Here is a 22,191-nt window from a genome sequence, read left to right on the forward strand (position 1 = left end):
AAAATATAGAGATTAAATTATTAATTACTTTTTTATTTTATATTTGTATTGAATGTTTTATCTATTCAAATAATTAAGAAATTGTAAATATGACTTATTAATGATCTTATCTTTGTTTAATGTATAATTTCAAATAAATTGGATTGTTGGTGAAATATGCTAAAAGTAATCCTTTGTACTGAAAAATCAAATATAACTACAAACCAAACTATTTTCGGTTGATCCTATGCTAAAAATGTATAGAAATGCCGATTATAGTCGTTGAATACATATTAGTAATAGAAACATAATGATTGATGACACATAATACAAAGAAAGTGTGCATTCCAAGTTTATTGGAAACGAGTGAGAGTGATTCCATTTAAGTTACCAACAACAATGTGAGCCATATGGTTGATTCGCACTGGGTCAAATTTAGAACATTTAAACATGATAAATTGTATGAAGAATGAAAATACTCTTACATGTATAATTGTTAAATTTATTTATTTAGTCAAAAGATACTTTCTAATGTGTTATAATTTTATTTTATCGTTTTTTTTCTTCTAAATCCAATATGAATGGAGAAATGTTCTTTTCATTTCCTTATCTTTTTCAGACCGAAAGTTAGAAATCATCTAATTTATATACCTTCTTACTTTTTTTCTTCTTTTTGCTTTTTGAAACAGTGAACATGAATGGATTGGATGAGAGTGCATTATTATTATTATTTATTAAATTTATGAAATAAATTCTTATATTTAAATTCAAAAGAGAAAAAGAAGAGGGTAGTGGAGCTATCTGAAACGCGGGGAAGACAAGGGCATGGGTGATGAAACAAAGTAGAAAAAATTGAGAAAAAAGTTCGATCAATTTAGGGTTAGGGTTTGTCTACGCATCAAACACAGTCTCATAAATCCAACGCAGATTCCCCAAATTGGTGAAGCCACAAATCACTGCCTTGCTAGGTTTTCCCAATTCTTAAACTCTTTCCAATCAATTTTTCATTTTCTTCTCTACTTTCGGTATGCATCTGGGAATTTTCCAAATGGGGAACCTTTGTGAGCATGGGTGATTCAATATATATGTGAATAGTTGCTCTTTAAATGCCTTAACACTCTGTTTTGGGCCCCCAAATTTAAATTTTTCCTCTGGGGTATTGAAATTGTGCTATGCAGTGCCCTTGTGTGTTGGTTGTGTTGAGACACTTAAGGCATTTAATATTTTTAATTTTCTGTGTGTATTGGCTGTACTAATAGGTGATAAAGCATTTGTATTTGTGCATTTTGGTTGTGTTGGTAGGGGATACAACATTTGAATTTTCACATTATGTGTGCGTGGTATGTTTTTAGCTTCACAGGGATTAAGACACTCTAACCATGGTTTCAAACCTAGGGACAGAAAAAGGGGGTGGCGTTGGAACACTCAAACACAGTGGAAATGTTGGGGGAATAGTACATGAGTGGAAATGAGTAGATTGTCTTTCAGGCCTCGACCACTTGACATCCACAAGAAGCTCCCCATTGTCAAGTCCATCAAGGACTTTGAAGACGATGAGGCACCTGCTTCTACCCGGAATTCCCAATTGTTACGTGCTGTTCCTGAGGTTGAACATGAGGTATGGACTGTTCGTGGTTTTCTATCATTGCACCCGTTTTTCCAGAACTCTATTTATTAACTATTTGGTGTACGCCGCTCTGTTTAATTGTTTAACTCTATATTTATCAATTATTTGTATCAGTGTGCTAGTAGTTTCCAGCTACATGCTAGATGTACTTAGCGTCAAGGCAATGAGTGTTGCACTATATCTCATTAGCACTTCGCATTGTTCTAATAGAAAAGATGTTCACCATGTTAACGTCGGATATTCATATTTAATTTATTAAGTCATTATTATCTGATAAGTTAGTGTAAATATTTTGCAGGTTAGAAGCCTTGGTAGTTGAAATGTTAAATATTTAGGGACTAATCATGGATGTGGCTCCTCTATCAAAAACTGATTGTAGGAAAGGAACCATTTGATAATGTGTTTGTGGTTGAAATATTGTTGCTTTTATCAGTAATTTTTATTTCTTATTCTCAGGTACATCATCAAACCCCCAGCAAGAAATTGGCTGCGGAAATACCTACTCCTCAGTTTGTTATTGTGGATACATATGAAAGGGACTATTCTTGCACTTTCTCTCAACCAACTTCCTATTTGCGGGCAAGAGGAGGTGCTGCCACTTCTTAGATCATTTAGTTATATTAAAAAATAATTTTGGAAAGTTCTTTTGTAAATTCCAATTCTTGTACTGAAAGTTCTTTCATTTATTACAGCTCGGGCTGAGATTGGAGAGTTTGTTGAGTATGACTTAGATAACGAAGATGAGGATTGGCTTTACCATTTTAATAAAGAGAGGAAGATTTTGGCACCTGAAATGTAATCTTTTGTTCTTATTTCGGCTTTATTCTTTAATTTATTTATTTGTGGGTCGTAGTGGTTTGTTTCAGTTTAATGGTATTCATCTTTATAAGTTGTTTGTTGCACTGTAGAGTCTTAGACATTGAAGGATAGAATAGACAGAATAAAGGCAATTTAGGACAGAAGCAATGGCCAGACACCTTTGTCCTTTCTCTCCCTCAAAATCAGTATCACATGCTGTAGAAGACAATTTGAAAACGAAAATAGAGTACCTATTGTTGTGGACAAGCAAAATCAAAACTAGGGAAAACCAAAAGAGAGAAATAGATGCTGTAGAAATATACAAGCACTAAAATAGAGGTTACAGAAAGAACAAATACAAAAATGAGAGCTATTATCAAACAAGGGAGGTGTAGGAAATGCAGCCGCCAATCAGCCAAACAAGAGTAGCAAAACACAATGGGCAAAACAAAACTAGTGTATCCATCAAACAACAAAAGGACGCAACAGATCAATTACAGTCACCAAACAGCAGCATGAGTATCCTCCAAATGAGTTCAAAAGTAAAGTAGGGAGAGCCAAGCAAAACTAGAAATAGTAAGTTGACGTCTACTATTTCTTTAGAGGACAAATTAACAAACCAGCAAGAAGAGAGAGCAAAATGATGAAGCAAGAGGTAAATAGTGCTAGGTAAAGAGGTATAACCAACCAAAAGCCAATGGGAGAAAAAGGTGAGGAGATACATGGGGTTGATATGGCAAAAAAGACGAACTCCAAATTTTAAGGAGGTTAACAATGCTGTAGTTGTTGGAAGTCCCACGTCGACTAGAGATAAGGCCAATTCATAGTTTATAATTGGGTGCAAACCTCACCCTACAAGCCGGTTTTGTGGGGTTGAGTTAGGCTTAAAGTCCACTTCTAACATGGTATCAGAGCCATGGTTAAAGCCTATCCTAGCGAGTTCTAAGTGGGCATTTCTGTTCTTTTATTCCACCTGCTATCGGGCCGTTATTGGACCACCCAATTTCGACTATCACGCACGAGATGTCTATACTTCGGCGTGAAGGGGGTGTGTTGGAAGTCCCACATCGACTAGAGATAAGGCCAATTCATAGTTTATAATTGGGTGCAGACCTCACCCTACAAGCTGGTTTTGTGGGGTTGAATTAGGCTTAAAGTCCACTTCTAACAGTAGTGATGGCACATATTGAAGAGGATTGTACTACATTGATATTATGGAATTTTATGTATTGAAGGCTAGATTAGAGAGAAGAGAGAGTTGGTATAATATTGTATTAGGTGATGAAATATATTACAGTGTATTGATGTGCTTGATATGTTCATTAAACTTAGCTGCTAACTCATAGTTCTCTAATTAGGGAAACAAGTCATGATAAAATAAGGAAATATGGTAACTAATCCTAGGAGAAAATTAAGAAATAGGGAAGCTAAACCCAGATGATAAATTAAGTTATTCCAAGATATGATAAGATAATGTGTTGTGTTCCAATATATATTAAAGACCTCTTAAAATTAGGGCATCCTATTGATCATGGTTTATTTGAATTTGTTATCTACCATTTCTTTTGCAATGCATCGGTTATTTTTATTGTACATATAAGTAGATAAGCAGATATAGGGTTGGTTTGAAAGAGCATATTTACAACTTATGAAGGTATATTTTATGACATAACCACTGGCATTATTGTTTGTTAGAGTTCATGGAAATGACTCCTTATATGTCCATAAGCTGTTTTCTGCTTATTTCTGCAGGCTTTCTTGGATAACTTATGAAAACAACTTATAACTTAATACTTATATGAAAACAGTTTAGCCCATTTTGTTTATGGTTAAGACATTCAACATAATGATTTGTTTGTATTTAAATTTGTTTCTGTTTAATTTTGAGTTTGGCCTAACATTTCACCAACTTGAATGTCTTGTTTTACAGCCCACAAGTATTTTTTTCCTCTGTTTGGTTTGCTCGATTCTTATTCCATTGTGATTTTGGTTGTTTCACTTTTCGTCATCTTGTACTGTTAATATAAGATATGCTTCATATATGCCATACTTTTTCTTTCAATTTTCATTTAATTTATTTGGTGGATAGGTTTGAGAGTCTTCTTTTCAAGTTGGAGGTATTGGATCATAAAGCTCGTGAAAGAGCTGGACTTATAACACCTACTCTTGGTTCACCAATTCCTGTGCAACTACGGCTTGATACTGCTATTGAGGTAAAAAAAAAATTATTGTCTCTTCACCTGTTCATAATCCATCTTGAATAAGTTTTTTTTTTTGTGCCACACTTACTAAGAATAGGCAGTTGTCCCTCTGGTTCTTTAATGACTAGTCATTAATGTAGAAGCTAGGAAGTATGTTTTTTTATATTAATGGTCTTACATGCAAAATTGTACTGAGATATGAGATAATAGAGGTAATTCAAACTCTCTAAAATATATGGTTTCCTTTACTTTTCTCAAGTTTGAATCAGAGTGGTTCAATGCTTCTTTACTGGTCTATATGTCTTGTCCTGCAAAGTCTTTGCTGCTGTCATTGCCATCGTAGTTTTCTTCGATGACCACTGCATCTGGAGCATCTATCCAAGCTGGAGGCTGTATCTGCTCCATCTCCCGCCACACTCTCTCTGTTTGCCATTGCTAGGCACGAGAGGTTCAAGTGCTGCCTTCCTCTCTCATCAGAGTGACGTGGAGCCTCTTCCATAGGACTCACCAGACCTCCTTTTCTCCCTTCTGACTGTTGGTTCTTCATTTCCAGCATGGTTGGAAGTCAAATATGGGATGTCTTTATTGCTGTCTCCAGCACCTTCATTGTGGTGGGTGTGATGGGTGTCTTTAGCCCCACATAGTCCAATGACATGGCTGAACTAGTACTGTACGCCTTGGTCTATTTTTACCTTACAAGTTAGTTTTGTAAGGTTAAATTAGAGTCCAAGCCAAATTTTAATATCAGAGTATGTCCTATAGATCACTATTGGACCACTTGCTTTGTCCACACTTCAGCTCATAGCTGTTAGGATATTTATCCTATTTTATTATCATTATATTGTGTCAAGGTTACCCTATTTATCATAATTATATTGTGTTAAGGGTTACCCTATTTATCATGATTATATTGTGTCTAGGGTTACTCTATTTATCATGATTATATTGTGTCTAGGGTTACCTTATTTATCATGATTATATTTTGTCTAGGTTACCCTATTTATCATGTACTATTGTATCAATTTATTCTTATAAATAGAAGATTATGAGAGGGATCAATTAAGCCCTCTAGAATTATTTTACAATTTCAATCTCAAGTTGGTATCAGATCAGGTTGTCTGAGTCTCTTCCTACTCTGTCTTTGTTGTCGCTGGTGGCCAGTGCCGCCACCGGCGGCATTAAAAATTTCATCTTTTCTGAAGTACTTCAATGAGCAATCCCACTGTTGTCTGCCACCATCCATTGCCTCGGTATAGTTCGGCAACCAGTGGATCTTGATCGCCTCCTTGAGCGACGGCCAATCCTGCCGGTGCGAGGGCTAGTTCTCATCAGGCGCCGTCACGTGCGCCACATCTGTCCGACGTCTGCCGCCACCGTCACGTTTTCTTCGACAAAGTTAGTGGTTTTGTCACCTCAAGGAGCGTGACTCATCCTTGGTAGTCGCTGCCACATTCTCCTCCACACGCACTATCACGAACAACTTTTCTCCGATCAACTTCCCGCGCGTGGTTGTCACAAGTCACCTTCCCAATGTCAGAATCATATTGCGCCGCTGTCGTTCATCTCGCTAGACCAAAAGAAAAAAAATATTCTTTGTTTCAACATTGTTCCTTAGCCTCTTTCATAATGTGTGTTTAACTTTGCATATTGTAGCAGCTGTGATGTTCCTGATGGCTTGTGTCATTTATTTATAAGTCTCCAAGGAGAGTCAGTGCTATTAGTTGATTAACACCAAGGAATTTCAACACAACAAAGTCATAGGTTGAAGGTTCCTCATGGCATGAGGGGAGTCTATTTCTATCAAGATTCAGAATCTTAGTCAAACAATTTCACCAGTCCCTTGTTAGATTTGTTTTTGGATCCTTTGATGAATAAAGGAGCCCATTATGATCTTCCACCTTCACGATTTGTCATCGGCGCGTCGTCATTTCCGTCGTTTGTCGTGAAGGGGAGTATGTTTCCAGCCACTGCATGTCCCATTAGTCAGTGATGGCAGTCCCTGCAGTTTTGTCCTTTCAGCCACCGTAGGCCCCCATCACCTCGTCAATCAGTGATGGCAGTTACTGTAGTTTTGTCGCTTCCAGCCACTACAGGCCCCATCAAACAGTGATGGAATTTTAGTCCCTACAGTTTGTCGTCTACCATTGTTGGCTGTCATCCACTTTTAATGGAAATCTTATTTATCAAACTCATCCTTGTTGAAGTTTCGTGGTGTTAGTTGAAGTTCTGTGGTTGTCCACTAATGGCCAATATTATTCTCCATAAGCTGTTGTGAGTTGTTTGTTAATCTGTGTTTTTGTACTTTTGCTATTCATTGACCATTATCATCGGTTTGCTGCACACTCTTGAAGACGAGTCCTATATTTCAAGAAGAGTCTCTTTGGCTATGCTGGATTGTGAGTTCAATTTGGTTTATAGACATTCTCTCTCGATGGTCTGAAGCATATGTGTATCTTGTTCGAAGCCAAAGTTACCATGCCTATTGTCTCGACATTTTAGACAAGTTGATTTTGCTGGATTGAGTTTATTTATTCCAAGCTTGGTACATACAATTTGTATGCTCCAGCTTGAGGGGGAGTGTTAGGATATTTATCCTATTTTATCATCATTATATTGTGTCAAGGTTACCCTATTTATCATGATTATATTGTGTTAAGGGTTACCCTATTTATCATGATTATATTGTGTCTAGGGTTACTCTATTTATCCTGATTATATTGTGTCTAGGGTTACCCTATTTATCATGATTATATTTTGTCTAGGTTACCCTATTTATCTTGTACTCTTGTATCAATTTATTCTTATAAATAGAAGATTATGAGAGAGATCAATTAAGCCCTCTAGAATTATTTTACAATTTCAATCTCAAGTATAGCCATGGTCTGCCTTCATTATGCTGGGTGTGTTGGGGTATGTATGGTCTCATTGTCTGTGCAGTACTTGTACAGCTTGGACAGTTCTCACCTTATACATTAATTTTGTGGGATTGGTTTAGTCCTTAAGCTCACATGTTAGGAGGTTAGGAGTGTACGAGAAAAGAAAGAAACATTAATTGCCAACTGCCTTAGTAGTTAGGAAAGGTGGGAATAAGAATGTATAAATAGCAATTGTATAGTCTTTTAGAGGACTTTTGGTTAGTTGTTGTTTCTAACAGGAATATTTCAATCTTGTGGGGGAGGTTCAGCTCTCATTGGCTTTCTGTACATTGTTTCTTGTCCTTGTTAATACAAGAAAGGCTATTCTTTGTGTCTGGTGTGTGATCTGGATTGTGTGTGTGGCTGTCTATTGAGGTTTCTTGAGTAGAAACCTATCAATTTGGTTCGACCTGCCGGATTAAAATTAGGTTAGGGTGTTTTGAGGGAAGGATGGACGGCCGAATGAACGTTGTGGAGGGACAGTTGGAAGCGTTGGAGATAGCCGTGGACGGAATGAAGGCAGAATTAGCAGCAGTCCGCTAGGACCTGCACGAAATCATGATGATATTGGGGGCGCGAATCCGCAACAATAGGGGGCATTTCGATGGAAGTCAAGCTTCCGTCAACGAGAACCAGGGAAGGCGCGAGGAAGAAGATGGGGGAAGAGGAGGAGGTGATAATCAAGAAGGACCAACCCCTTGGAGGAAGAAGGTCGAATTACCCATTTTCGAGGGTCTGGATCCACTAAACTAGATTAATCGGGCAAAAAAATTTTTTGAGTTGCAGGGAGTGACGGAAGATGTAGAGAAAGTTCGTCTAGCATACATTAGCATGGAGGGTAGCGCGGGTTACTGGTTTAGATTTTGGAAAGAAAAGGCCAAGAACCGTTCTTGGGAGGGCCTAAAAGCAGCGATGTTCGAGAGGGTTGGAGGAAGAAATAGGGGGACTGTTTTTGAGAGGTTGGCCGCCATAAAACAAGAGGGCACCGTGGACGAGTACGTCCAAGAGTTCGAGATCTTGGTGGGTCAAACACGAGGAGTTTCAGAAGAACAAATGGCGGGGTATTTTCTCGCGGGATTGCGCGACACCATTAGGAATCAGGTGAGACCCCATGATCCCCAGGAGTTAACGATTTCCATGAAAATTGCGAGGGCTGTCGAGGAGGTTCCGGGTGGTGCGAGAGGGGGAAGCTGGAATATGACCAAGAATTCGCAGTCTTGGGGGCGCGAGACGGGTACGGTGACTCGCGATGAGACCAGTCGCAGTAATCAAAATTGCATTGGTGGTGCGGAGAGTGTAGGATCAATAAGAGAGGGAAACCCTATGCATGCTAGCGCGAAAGCTAGTGGGGCAAGGGGAAGCGATAACAGAGGTCGGAATGTGCGAAGCCTTCCTTATCCAGAATTTCTGAAGCGCAAGGAAAGGGGCCGATGCTTTAGGTACGGGGGGCCTTTTAGCCCTGGCCACCGTTGTCCTGAGAGGAGTTTAAGGGTGGTTATTCTCGTGGAGGATGAAAAGGAGGAAGGCGTGGCAGACCAGGACCAGAAACCCATGGAATTGTCTGGGTTTTCAGCAGAGGGGCTAACTCGACCCAAAATGATGAAACTGGAGGGAAGGATTGGAGAGAGGAAGGTGTTAGTACTCATAGATAGTGGCGCAAGCCACAATGTTATTAGTAGGGAATTGGCAGAGGAGCTGAAGTTGCCCATGGAGGACACGCCACCCTATCAGGTGAGTCTGGGTGATGGACAAAGAAAAAAAGACTCGGGGGTGTTGCGAGAAGGTAGTAATTACCCTGGCAGAAACTGAAGTGGAGGAGAGGATCCATCTGTTTGAGCTGGGCGGTGTAGACATAATTTTGGGTGTGGAATGGTTAGCTAAGCTGGGGGAAGTGATGTTGAATTGGGGGAAGATGACCATGATGTTACAAACAAGGCGGAACGAAGGTGATTATTCGGGGGGATCCAACGTTGGCTAGGAGATTGGTGGAACCTAGGTCATTACTGAAGTTGACAGAGGTGGAGGCTTGGAATTTAGTATGGGACTTGGGCTTTAGTATGGGACTTGGGCCAGGTCGAAAGGGATGATGAGCCAGGGGAGTATCTAGGGCTGACAGGGGAACAAAAGGCATGAGCTAGAAGGGATTCTGGACATTCACTTCTAGGTTTTCCAGGAGATAAGGGGGTTGCCCCCAAACAGAGAAATAATGCATCAAATTCCCCTTAAGGAAGGGGTAGACCCAGTAAACGTGCGTCTATATAGATACCCACACCTTATGAAGGGAGAAATTGAGAAGCAAGTGGTAGAAATGTTGAGAGTGCGAATAATTAGACCAAGCACTAGTCCATACTCCAGCCTGATCATTTTGGTCAAGAAGAAGGATGGTAGTTGGTGTTTTTGTGTGGATTACAGGGCCTTAAACAAGGCAACCATACCAGATAAATTCCCAATCTCGGTGATAGAAGAGCTCTTGGATGAATTGAGAGGAGCTAAATACTTTTCCAAGATAGATTTAAAAGTAGGGTATCATCAAATTCGGATGGGAGAGGGGGATGTTCACAAAACAACCTTTAGGACTCACCAAGGCCACTATGAGTTCTTAGTGATGCCTTTTGGCCTCACTAACGTGCCAACAACTTTTCAGAGTGCAATGAACAACTTTTGCAGCAGTATCTCAGAAAGTTTGTGCTGGTTTTTTTTTTATGACAAATTGGTGTATAGCCCCACTTGGGAGGATCACTTGGAGCAAGTGAAGTTGGTGCTGCAGCGGCTGGAACAACATAAGTGGGTGGCTAACAGAAAGAAATGTGAATTTGGGAGAGATCAGATCAGGTATTTGGGCCACCAGATTTCAGAGAGGGGGTTGAGATGGATCAGGAGAAAATCAGGGCGGTTTTGGAGTGGGAGGAGCCAAGAACCTTGAAAGCTTTGAAAGGGTTTCTAGGCTTAATTGGTTACTATAGACGCTTTGTGAAGGATTATGGAAAGATTGCAAAACCCCTGATAGAATTGTTGAAGAAGGGGCAATTTGTTTGGAACGAGCAGGCCAAGGCTGCCATGGCACGATTGAAGGAGGCTATAACATCTGCCCCAGTACTCACACTACCCGATTTTGGCCAGACCTTTCACATAGAATGTGATGCTTCAGGAGGAGGAGTTGGGGCGATTTTGACACAGGGGAAGAAGCCCATTGAATTTTTATGTAAGGCCTCGTCTGAAGGATCCTTAAACAAGTCCATTTATGAGAAGGAATTAATGGCATTGGTCTTGGCTATCCAGCACTGGAGGCCATATCTATTGAGGCAGAAGTTTATCTTGCATACTGATAAGAGAAGTCTGGAATACTTGTTGGAGCAAAGGATAACCACCCAGAATCAACAAAATTGGATGGTAAAACTCCTGGGCTATGATTTTGAGATTTTATACAAAGCTGGAAACACTAACAGGGTGGCTGATGCCCTACCTCGTAGTGGAGAATGGGGTGAGGAGGAAAGAGAATTGAGAGTGGTTGCTAGACCCTACTGGCAGGACTTCCAAGAGGTATTAAAGGAGGTCGAGGAGGATGAGGTGCTGAAGAAGGTGATAGCAGATATTCAGAGGGACCCAAATGCTCATTCAACATACACCCTAGAACAGGATAGGTTGCATTAAAAAGGAAGACTGGTGCTATCTGCGAAATCGGTGTGGATACCCAAGCTTCTGGTTGAGTTCCAATCGACCAGCACGAGAGGCCACTATGGGGTGTACAAAATGTACAGAAAAGTAGCCCAATCTTTGTATTGGATAGGGATGAAAAGGTCAGTTACAGTCTTTGTGGCAAGTTGCTTGGTGTGCCAACAACACAAATATTTGACATCTTCTCCTCAAGGGCTATTACAACCACTGCCCATACCTCACGCAGTTTGGGAGGAAGTGAGTATGGACTTTATAGTGAAGCTGCCAAAATCCCAAGGTTATGATGCAGTTCTGGTAGTAGTTGATCGCCTAAGCAAATATGGCCATTTTTTGCCACTTAAGCATCCTTATTCAGCTCAGACGATAGCAGAGGTGTTTGTTAAGGAGGTAGTGAGGTTACATGGGATCCCAGTTTCAATTGTCAGTGATAGGGATCCCTTGTTCTTGAGCATTTTCTGGAAGGAGCTATTTAGGATGCAGGGATCCCATCTCAGGATGAGTACAACATATCATCCTAAGTCAGATGGCCAAACCGAGGTGCTAAACAAAATTTTGGAGGGGTATTTATGGTGTTTCTGCTCTGAGTAGCCAAAGAGTTGGAGTGCAATGCTATCTTGGGGGCTGAATACTGGTACAATACCAGTTATCAGGGTGCAGCTAGGTGCGCACCTTTTGAGACGGTTTATGGTAGGCATCCGCCTTCCTTGAGCAGATTCGTACCAGGAGAGTCACCAGTAGAAGCGGTTGCCCAAGAACTGCAAACAAGAGACGAAGCTCTTAAACAACTGAAGTTTCACTTGACTCGAGCTCAGGATTTAATGACCCAACAGGCGAATTAAAGGAGGCGACCAACAAATATAAAGGTGGAGGATTGGATTTACTTGAAGATCAGACCTCATAGGCAATCTTCCATGCCATCAAGATTTCATCTGAAACTATCAGCTCGATACTTTGGTCCTTTTCAAGTGGTGCAACAGGTGGGAGAGGTGGCTTACAGGATCAGGTTACCAAAAACAGCTGGGATATACCCAGTCTTCCATGTATCCTAGCTTAAGAAGGCAGTGGGCGGAAAGAAGGTGGAGAAGGAGCTGCCGCCTGAGTTGCAAGCAGAAGGACCTACGTTTTGGCCAGTTAGAATCTTGGAAAGCAGGCAAGTGCAACAAGGAGAAGAGATGGTTCAACAAGTGTTGGTGGAATGACAAGAAGGAGGAAGAGAGGGAGCAACCTAGGAAGACAAGATTACTATCAAGGATCAATATCCCGATTTCAACCTTGAGGACAAGGTTGTTGAGGGGGCGAAGGGTAGTGTTAAGAGGTTAAGAGTGTACGAGAGAAGAAAGAAACATTAATTGCCTAACTGCCTTAGCAGTTAGGAAAGGCGGGAATAAGAATGTATAAATAGCAATTTTATAGTCTTTTAGAGGACTTTTGGTTAGTTGTTGTTTCTAATAGGAATTTTTCAATCCTGTGGGGGAGGTTAAGCTCTCATGGGCTCTCTGTACATTGTTTCTTGTCCTTGTTAATACAAGAAAGGCTATTCTTTGTGTCTGGTGTGTGATGTGGAGTGTGTGTGTGTGGCTGTCTATTGAGGTTTCTAAAGAAACCTATCACCACATTATAGGACTCTAAACCTGCCACTTTTTTCTACAACTCATCTAATTAAGGAGCATGAAAGTGGTAATGGTTTGATAATTTGTTGTAGGGGATTTAATCACTTTTCAAAAACTAACTCTTGTAAGCTTTTAAGTGGAGGACAAGTTGGCCTTATCGTTCAATTTTTAGCCTGTGTAGTGAAAGCGGACTGGATTCTTCTTGCTAGATGTTTATACAATGTTTTTCAAACCCAAAATCTCAATGCTCTTGAAAAGACAAATCATGGATATTTCCTGTTATTCAAGTGTTTTCCTTTCAAGGATCTCAGTGCTAAAACATAACATTTTATGTGAATGATGAAGGTGTTGATTTTAAGGTTAATACTATTTGTGGATTTGTACAGTTTCATGTTAGATGAAAACCACGACTGGATTTAGAAGTCTTTTTTAATCTTATGTGACATACATGATGCTGATGAATTATTGGTTTTCTTCAAAGATTTCCATATCTAGGTTATTATTTTCTATTAACTTTGTTATTGGTATGTAGGACCATCTTTCAAATATCAGAATGCTTTTGGTGACATTGTTCTGCAATGCAAATCTTATATTACTTTGCTTATGTCGTGTTATTGTGCTTAATAAGAGTTATGTTCTTTATTTGTTAGGCCTTACAAGCGCAGGGCTTCAAATATCCACTTATCCAGTCTGTATATGATTATTGGAAAGAGAAGGTATGGAATCAACATCATGTTATCATCACTTACATGAGGGGCATGCCTCTTTCTTTTATCTATATATAACTTTGTGAATTAGTTTCAATAATGATTTTCATTAGGAATATGGAATCTGTACTGTACCAGGTCTTCATACATTCTTTGTTGGGATGACAAACTGGGTGAAGTGGGTGTGGGCTTGATTATACCCATCCTTGTTCCTGAAATAAAATTTCACATCCATCCTTGTCCGCAATACTCGATGGGCATGAAATTTGTCTCATCACCATGCCTGTCGGATGTATTTGTACACGTGTCTGTACAACTCACATTTATTTTATAGTAAATACAAATCCAAGCAAAGAAAAATGATATTAAGAATTCAATGTCAAAAGACATACATATTCTTCTCTTCACTGCCAAATAAGAATGAAAATAATTATAATTGCATAAATTTCAAAATAAAGTACCAAATAGACTAGAAATGCCTTAGTAATTTTAAAATGAGCATTTGTGCGAGGATGGAACAAATATGTACATATTGATCCTCATCCTTGGCCCTGATTTGAAAAGTTGGGTATTACTCATACTCGTGTGGTTAATCCAACCTTTTCTTGTTAATATTGGAATAAGTTTGGAAAATACCCGTGTGTAAAATTTTATTTTCCATCTTTAATTCTTAGAGCATTTTCTAATACAGCTGGCAACAAAGAATATTCTGTTTTAAAACAGAATGAAAAATGCATATTTATGCTGTAATCCCACCCCCCTCAAACTCAAGGTGAATATTTTTCAGAAAACCCTTTCACATTGAGTTTGCTTTTTGGCTGGAGAGAGAGGCCCAGTCAGCACATCTGATCATTTGATCTCAAGCTGGAATGTGGTAAATCTGATGTTGTTTCCATAGAACTTTTTCTTGAATAAAAAGTAAATGAGTCTCTATGTGTTGAGTCCAACTGCAAAGAAGATTGTAAGCTATAGCTACTGCATTTTTAATATCACAGAGCCGAACATGAGTAAAGAAAGGAACTTGAAGTTCCTATAATAGAGCCTGAACCCCAGTCAACTCAGCTTAAGTCTATTCTGCAATGATCAGCCTTTGTGCCAGGTCTGGCAGTAACCTGTTGTTTCTTTGCTTGACCACCAAGTTATCAAGTTAGGATCCAAGTAGATGGCAGAACCAAGGTGGATCTTTTGACATAAATGTCAGAGGAGCAGTCAGCATCACACATAGCTGTGACCATTAGGTCTGCAAACAGCAGCTGGTGGCATGTGAAGATCATGAGAGAGAGTGCCCTTAAGATACGTTAGAATTCTTTTGATAGCTACTCGGAGAGTCTAAGGGTTTTCCATGAATTGGCAAATTTAGTTAACTTCAAAACCTACTTCAGGCCTTGTGACAGTAGTTACTGCAGGGCACCAACTACATATGTATAATGGGGTCGGATCCTGAAACAAGTTACCACCACTTTTAGAGAACTTGTAGGAGAGAAGAAATAGGTTGGTTGAGCTTCAACCGTTTTGGTCCTGTGTTATAGGTCTTTAATGTATTTTCTTTGAGTCGTAAAAGGAGACATGTTTGGTAGATGTTTGATCATAATGCCCAAAAAATAGTCCAAATAGTCCAACTGTTTGCGATGAGGTGAGCTGCCAATAATGATAATATCATCCACATAAACCAGGATGAAAATAGTGAGTTTGAGGCTTGTATTTGAACAGAGAGAATCACATTTACCAGATTGAAATCCAAACTGAATGAGGGTAAACTTGAGTCTTTCAAACCACAGCCTTGGTACCTGTTTAGGCCATAAAGTGCCTAGTTTAGCTTCCAAACAAGAGATCTGTCGCCAACTTCAAATCCTGGGGGCTGCATCATGTAGATTGTTTCTTTTAAGAAAATCATTAAGGAAAGAGTTATTCACATCCAAGTGAAATAACTGCCAATTATTAGCAAGTGCAAGGATGATGGTGAGCCTGATGGTAATAGGATTAATAACTGAAGAAAATGTTTCATTAAAATTAAAACCATGGGTTTGATACCAACCGAGCTTTTTATTTGTTTGTGGACCCATTTGCATTTTCTTTAACCCAAAATACCCCTTTACACCACCCTCATGTTGTTCTATCAGAATGCCAGGGAGTTATGAATGGGAAATAGAGAAGGTTGAAGTCTGGATTATGAAATCCAGACTTGGACCTGGTTTGCATGGGATGATTATTACAGTTCTGGGATCAGTTTCAGTGTGTGCAAGAGTGGGTGAAGAGCTAGACTACGTTTGTGATTGGGTGACTCAGGTGAAGGAATATTTTGAGCACTATGAAGTTTTCAGAGGAACGGACAAGCTGCTGTGAGGGTGTAGACAGAACTTTGAGGTGTGTGGTTTGGAGAAGACAGGAAGATTTAAAGACATGTTAGACATACAGGTCTTGGTTAAAGGTGAAGTATAGAGAGGGAGGTAGCATTAGTGGGACCTTTCTGGAAAATTTCAGAGTACGGCCTATTCCATAACCATTGCCACAATGACCACCGTTGTTGTCACCTCAATCTCCGTACATGGCTACTGCTACCACAAGCATCATTCACCATTATAGCCGCCAAAATGTTCAACATGACTATAATTGGACAAGTTAGGTAACCTTGAGAGTAGTTGACATAGGAAGATAAGGATTGTTTTTGAAACCTATTGTTCTGAGATTCATGCACAAGAAGAGCCTCAAGTTGTTGGACCAGTCTTGAATATGCTTTCAATGACTGAAACTAATGGTGCATACTCTTGAGGTAATCCTTCCAGGTGCAAAAGAAAGGGAATAATTGAAGAAGATACCTTGGTGGTTGCCTCCAGGAAGTGGTGCGACAAGATTGTCAGAATTGATCAGAACAAAATGGTAACATAAAAGGTTGTAAAAACTCTAGTTGGGCTTTATAATGTTGTTTAAAAAATGACCTGTTTGCCATGGCCATGTGGCAATAGCAATAGCAGAAAATGGTGGATGACACCGAAAATGGCCATGTAATGCATTTAAAATGGCATAAGGAATCTAAACTGTCTTGCTATTCTGCCACGATGGCATCACACTGCCATTTGACAAAAGTTATATCCACTTATCCACAACCTTTTTATATCAATAACCCTAAGCATATACCTGTTTGCTCTTTTCTACCCAATATTCTGTACAATGATGGATTGGATCTTTTTGTCCTTAAGAAAATTTTCCTTTGCGTTTAAATTTCACCTTTGAAAAAGAAAAAGAACACTTGAAAATGTCTCCATTTTATCCACCTAGCTTGAACCATTTGATTTATGTCTATTCCTATGTTTCTTTATATGATAGATCCAAAGTGCCTAAGTTGTGCTACAAAGTATATGATGGCACTGTGTATTCATGCTATCTAAATTATAGTTGGTAATTTTTTATTTGCTTTTATTAGTTAGTATATGACAAAAATATCTTTTCCCTTGTTTGTATGCTTTTTGTGGCAGCGAGAACGATGGCAAAAGCCTGTTTTGCGACGTTTGCAGGTTAGACTTTAGAACATTATAATTAATATATTATTTTCCTGTTATATTAGTCTGTAGTTTGCTGCTAACTATTGTACTTGATGTTTTTTGTTTTTATTTGTTTTGCCCACGGGGGAGGTGTAGTGGGCCTATATCTCTTCTTGTTTACCTAAAATAGTATGCTGGGTAAGCCCATTATGGTGAATTTTGACAAGATGAACTGCATTTTTCATACAGCCACCTCCACCAGTTAACGACACCAACCCATATAATGTCTTTCGGCCAAGGGAGAAGGCCCACAGGCTTCACACAAGAAGGGTAGGTGGAAAACTTGGCAAATGTTTTCATTGTACATCATTGTTGGGTAAATGCTTTTCCCTGAAAGGCATGAGTTTATTTAAGACTTCAAAGGGTTTTAGGTTGACTTAATCCCGTACATTTTTCTTTTCAGATGCAAAGAAGGGAGAACAATGTGCAGTCATTTGAAAAGCTTCGCCAGGTCAGCTCTTCAAATTTGATTATGATACTTCGGCTTCTGTTAAAGTTAGTAAAATTGAACTCGGATCTACTCTTTTTTAGCCGGTCTGGTTAAGTGTGAGATAATGATTTTATGAACTTGTGGTTTACCCTTCCTCTATGAATTATTATTTCAAAGAAAGGGAGTCTTAAAAGGTTTTAAAGGATTATTAGAGGTTTCTTTCCCCTAATTATTATTTCAGAGAATGTTGAGTTTCTTGAAAGACTTGTGACCTGTGTTCCATGTGGTTCTAATCAAGTTTCTCCTGATGATTATACAGAAATCTGAATTCTTTGTAGAATATAATCGTGTATATACGTTGAGTGAAAGTAATATTTCCTCACTTGAAAGTTTAGTAGAATCATCTTTGCATTGTCATGATCTTTAATCTTTTTACTGTATCTCTCTCATTCACTGTTAAGAGCTCAACTTTTGAGAAAAGAATGTTGTAAAAGTAATCACTCTGAAACCCATCAGTTTTTGTGGTTGTAGGAGGATTGTTGTCATTGTAGTACAACAAATTAATAAGATGGTGGGGGCTTGGAACGGTCTTGATTTGACCAGAGAAAAGGAACCTATTTAAGTGATATGTATCCATTAATTTAGTGTGTGGCTTTGTTTGCTTGATATTGTTTGAAAGGCAACATAGTGTTTGGTAAACAAAATTTCTCATCTAACTGAACTGTCATTATCATGAATTTTCTTTTGATGACGTACTTTAATGAAAAATCCATTTAGTGGATAAGACAACTTGCAGCTAGATTAATGAGATTTTGAGTAATCTGGTGTTGAAGTAGTTTCTAATTCACTTGATAAAGAAACATAATTTAGAAATTGAGGCACAAGTTTTAGCTTATGGTTTCTGTTGGAAATCATGCATCAATAACTAAACTATAATATGTAAAGATACAAACCTCAACTTGAAGCTAGTTTTATAAGATAGAGTTAGGCTTAAATTCTACTTTCACATATAGCATCTGAGCTATCCTAGTAAGGTTTATGGAGTCTATCACGTCATCTATCCTAGTAAGGTTTATGGAGTGTATCATGTCATCTGCTATAAGACCGTCCATAAATATCTATTTCTATGCTCAAGACGTCTTGTCTTAGATATGAAGGGGTGGATGGAAGATCTCAAATCAACTAGAGATTTAACTAAATTATGATATAAAAGTGGGTGCATCTTTTGAAGCTAATTTTGTAAAGTCAAGTTAAGCCTAGGACCTACTTTCAACCTGTTGTTTATACAATATCGCTGCTATTCTTTATATAATTGTCAGTTATAATTAAAAATGATTTGATTTTAGTTCATTTCATTCTTTTTTAGATATTTTGATGTAAAAAATGTTAATAATTCATATTGTCTTTCTGAAGTAATCGATGGCTAAGGAGACAGTTTTTCTTTCTTTTTTTATTTTTCGGATTAGAGTGTTTCTTATGCAATGTATAGTACTTGAAAACATATTTGAAGCTTTGACTGCAAACAGGTCAGGCGCAACCTTGACCAAGCTAAGAGCTTGTTGGAAGCTTTGATCAAGGTGTGACTTCCAAGTTATTTTTGAGTGTTATACCATATTTCTATCATTTTTTTTTTCAATCTTATTGTGTTGAATACAATCATGACCAGAGGGAGGAGAAAAAAAGAGAAGTAATGGAGAGTGAAGTTACATTGCAGAGGATGCAAATGAAGTACAAGGTATGGATGTTCTTTTGAATGTTTATTGTCTTCAATCTGCTGACAATTTAGAGCTGATCATTATTAGTGTTAATTCCCCTTTTTGGATGGAATTGGACTGGATTGATTTTTCTTTGGTTGAGTTAGAATACAAAACCTTTTTGTATATATTGAGACCTATTGAACATAGTGAAAAACGATAGGAATTTATTTACTCTTGTTTTTTTGGCTATCTGAATTAAGTATAGTTTCTGCTAATCAGAGTTGTAATTAGCAAACTCCATGTTCTAGTTCTTAGTGGTTGACTGAGAAGGCTGAAAAAAGGAAAAAAACGTAAGAATTTGTATATAACTATGCAATTTGATGCACCTTGCTGGATCAATTTTATAATTTATTAGCGCTGTGTACTTTGAATATTGTTTCTTTGGCTTGTCATAGAATGCATTGTGAGGTAGATTGTTTGTACCTATGATCCAATGTGTGGGTTTCTATTTCAGCATGAAACTGAATTTTTGGAAGACAACTTGGCATTCTCTGGCTTTACTGCTTTCTCTTCCAAGTTTGTTTCAAGTGAAGAAGAATATTTCGATTCTGATGATGTCATGACAAACCGCCTTCCTCGAACACGTTCTACTGCAGTACAGAGTTTGCCTTCCCATGACACCAACCTGCCCATGGTTACTACAGCTAGCACAAAGCAAGAGTTTAGGAGGAGATATGTCCCGCATGGATGGCCTCATAAACTGGTATTTATTTCATTATCTAACTACCCATCTATCTAGAAAGAATTGTATGATGTGAGTGCACAAGAAGAGCATATCTTGACGGTATAATCCTAAATGAACAATGAAATTATAGATTTATGTAATTAATTCAATTTTGAGCACCTATGTATGATTCCATGGCCAAGAATTACCCATTTCACTACATTTTTTTAAAGAGTTATTCTTACAACTCTACATTTTATATACCAACCCGTTTTGTGTTTATCTCTCTGCACATATCATTCATTACATTTTGTATTTCTGTTGTAAAGTTTGTTGTACTAGTTGTGGTACAAATACAATTTGTCTGTGAAGTGTTCTCTTCCCCTTCCATTTCTTTACATGTCCTCGTAGTTCAGCATGGTTGTTGATGAGTTGTTGTCACATGGGATTATGCAGGATCCACTTGAGCCAGTTTTATTGTTCACTAAACCTCTACTTCCAGATAAGTTGGCCATGGCAGGCATTATGCCACCGGATTCTATAGCAACAAATGGGGTGTCATCGCCATCGTATAGATTTCGCGGGCGAATGGGTAGAGGTGGTCGGATAATATTTGACCGGTGGAATCCTCTTATGCAAACTCCAATTGATTGTGGTAATTCTTATTATATGCCTCCCAAACCACGACCTTCAACATGTAACTAATTTGTTTTTGTTATCTGATGCTAAAATGGTACCTTTCCTGTTGGTTAGAATTTAATTGATAATCATTGGGAAGGTAAAATGTTGCAATGGAAACTTGTAAACATGATTTAGGTCTGTAAGGTTTTCTCTTCTTTTTCTAGGTACAAGGTCATTCAAGTATTTTTCATTGGGGGCAGTGAAGCTAGATGCATTTTGTATTGATATATCTTCGAGTTTCCTCTGCCTTGGTTCATGCAATGGGTTTTTTATTTTTTTTCTGTATAAAAAAAATAAGGTAAAGCTTCCAAAGAACCAAAATAACACTTTCAAAATAAATTCACATGATAACATCTGAATTTACTTGTGATTTCTTTTTGAGTGGGTCGATTTCAGTTTTGATGCATGCAAATACCTTATTGAAGTCTTGTTAAATGACCTTTTGATCGTGGTTAGCAATACCAATTCTAACTTGGAATCTATTGGATAGAAGTATTTTGGACTCCATATCTTTTTAGAGGCTTTTCAAGTTGTGTTTCCCCCCCCCTCCCCAAAATAAACTACTCCTGCTGTTTCAAGACATTTTATGTAATGTGAATATGAAAACTTTTTTATGCTGCTAAACAACATATTATAAGGCTATTTTTTTTAATGTACAATCCATCATTTAGATGACAATGTTAGTGTATTTTAGTTAGATGACGTAGTCAGTTTACTTTAATGAAGTTATATTTTTGTTATTTGTCTAACATACTGCTTTTACACCATTTCATTTAATTCAGGTTATGTTCGCATGTTTTTTCTTTTATTAACTTTAGTTTAACTTGATTGTATATAAGTATTATTATTGTCATTTTTTATTTAAATTGAGTGTATCAAGACATTTTACTATCAACTAAATTTGTCCTCAAATTGAGTACAAGTATATAATGGAACTTTTGATGAAATACATAAAGTTATCGCTGTTTTACAATAATAAGTTAGTTTACAAGGAAAAACTTTTCAATAATAAGCTGTTAGTTTACAAGGAAAAACTTTTTAAGACAGGAATACTCATTGTTCTAGAGTCCAATTTCACAAGGTGTATTCTAAGCACTACAGGTTTTTTATTTTCTCTCACATGGGACATGTACATAAAGTGTTTATATATTGGACTTAATACGTTCAATTCATCAATAATTTCTGCTGGAGAAGCTTTTCATTATAGCTTGTCTTACTATCATTACCTTTTCAGAATTATGATTAAATTCTTGCTAATACCTTTTATTGTTGCTTTGAAAGTTGTATAAGAGAATTTTTTTGTATCTGTATGTTGCTTCTCTATTCTTGAGAGTACCATGTTAAACATATAAACTACAAACTTTAATGATGGGTATGCTATGTCAAAATGATTTTGGGGATTTTTAAATTACTTATAATTTTTAGATGTTCTTTCATCATAATGATACCCTAGTGTGCACACTTGTAGTCTTTATCTTGTGTCTTCTTTTGAAACTGCAAAAGACCACGAACAATATTTGTTTGATATGCATCTAGTGTTTTGTCCAATCTTCAACAACTTCGTCTAAGTTTTGTTAAGGTCTTGTAATGTGTTAGACATCATCTTAT

General features: G+C 37.9%; 2 protein-coding genes across 2 annotated transcripts; both read left to right on the forward strand.

Annotated features, from left to right (window-relative positions):
- Positions 1-1,447: 1,447 nt before the first annotated feature.
- Positions 1,448-20,810, forward strand: LOC124839490 (uncharacterized). The gene is made up of 12 exons (XM_047315315.2): positions 1,448-1,597; positions 2,063-2,195; positions 2,299-2,401; positions 4,494-4,617; positions 13,456-13,521; positions 16,986-17,024; positions 17,241-17,321; positions 17,455-17,502; positions 19,008-19,058; positions 19,148-19,216; positions 19,693-19,941; positions 20,359-20,810. The coding sequence occupies exons 1-12, from the start codon at positions 1,448-1,450 to the stop codon at positions 20,605-20,607; spliced, it is 1,362 nt and encodes a 453-aa protein (XP_047171271.1). The 3' UTR covers positions 20,608-20,810.
- LOC148200355 (uncharacterized) lies at positions 8,352-9,329 on the forward strand. Its single transcript, XM_088112168.1, has one exon. The coding sequence runs from the start codon at positions 8,352-8,354 to the stop codon at positions 9,327-9,329; it is 978 nt and encodes a 325-aa protein (XP_087968294.1).
- Positions 20,811-22,191: the final 1,381 nt, after the last annotated feature.

The sequence above is a fragment of the Vigna umbellata genome, chromosome 4, assembly GCF_029865625.1.
Source record: "Vigna umbellata cultivar VRB3 chromosome 4, Vumbellata_1.0, whole genome shotgun sequence".
Lineage (NCBI taxonomy): Eukaryota > Viridiplantae > Streptophyta > Magnoliopsida > Fabales > Fabaceae > Vigna > Vigna umbellata.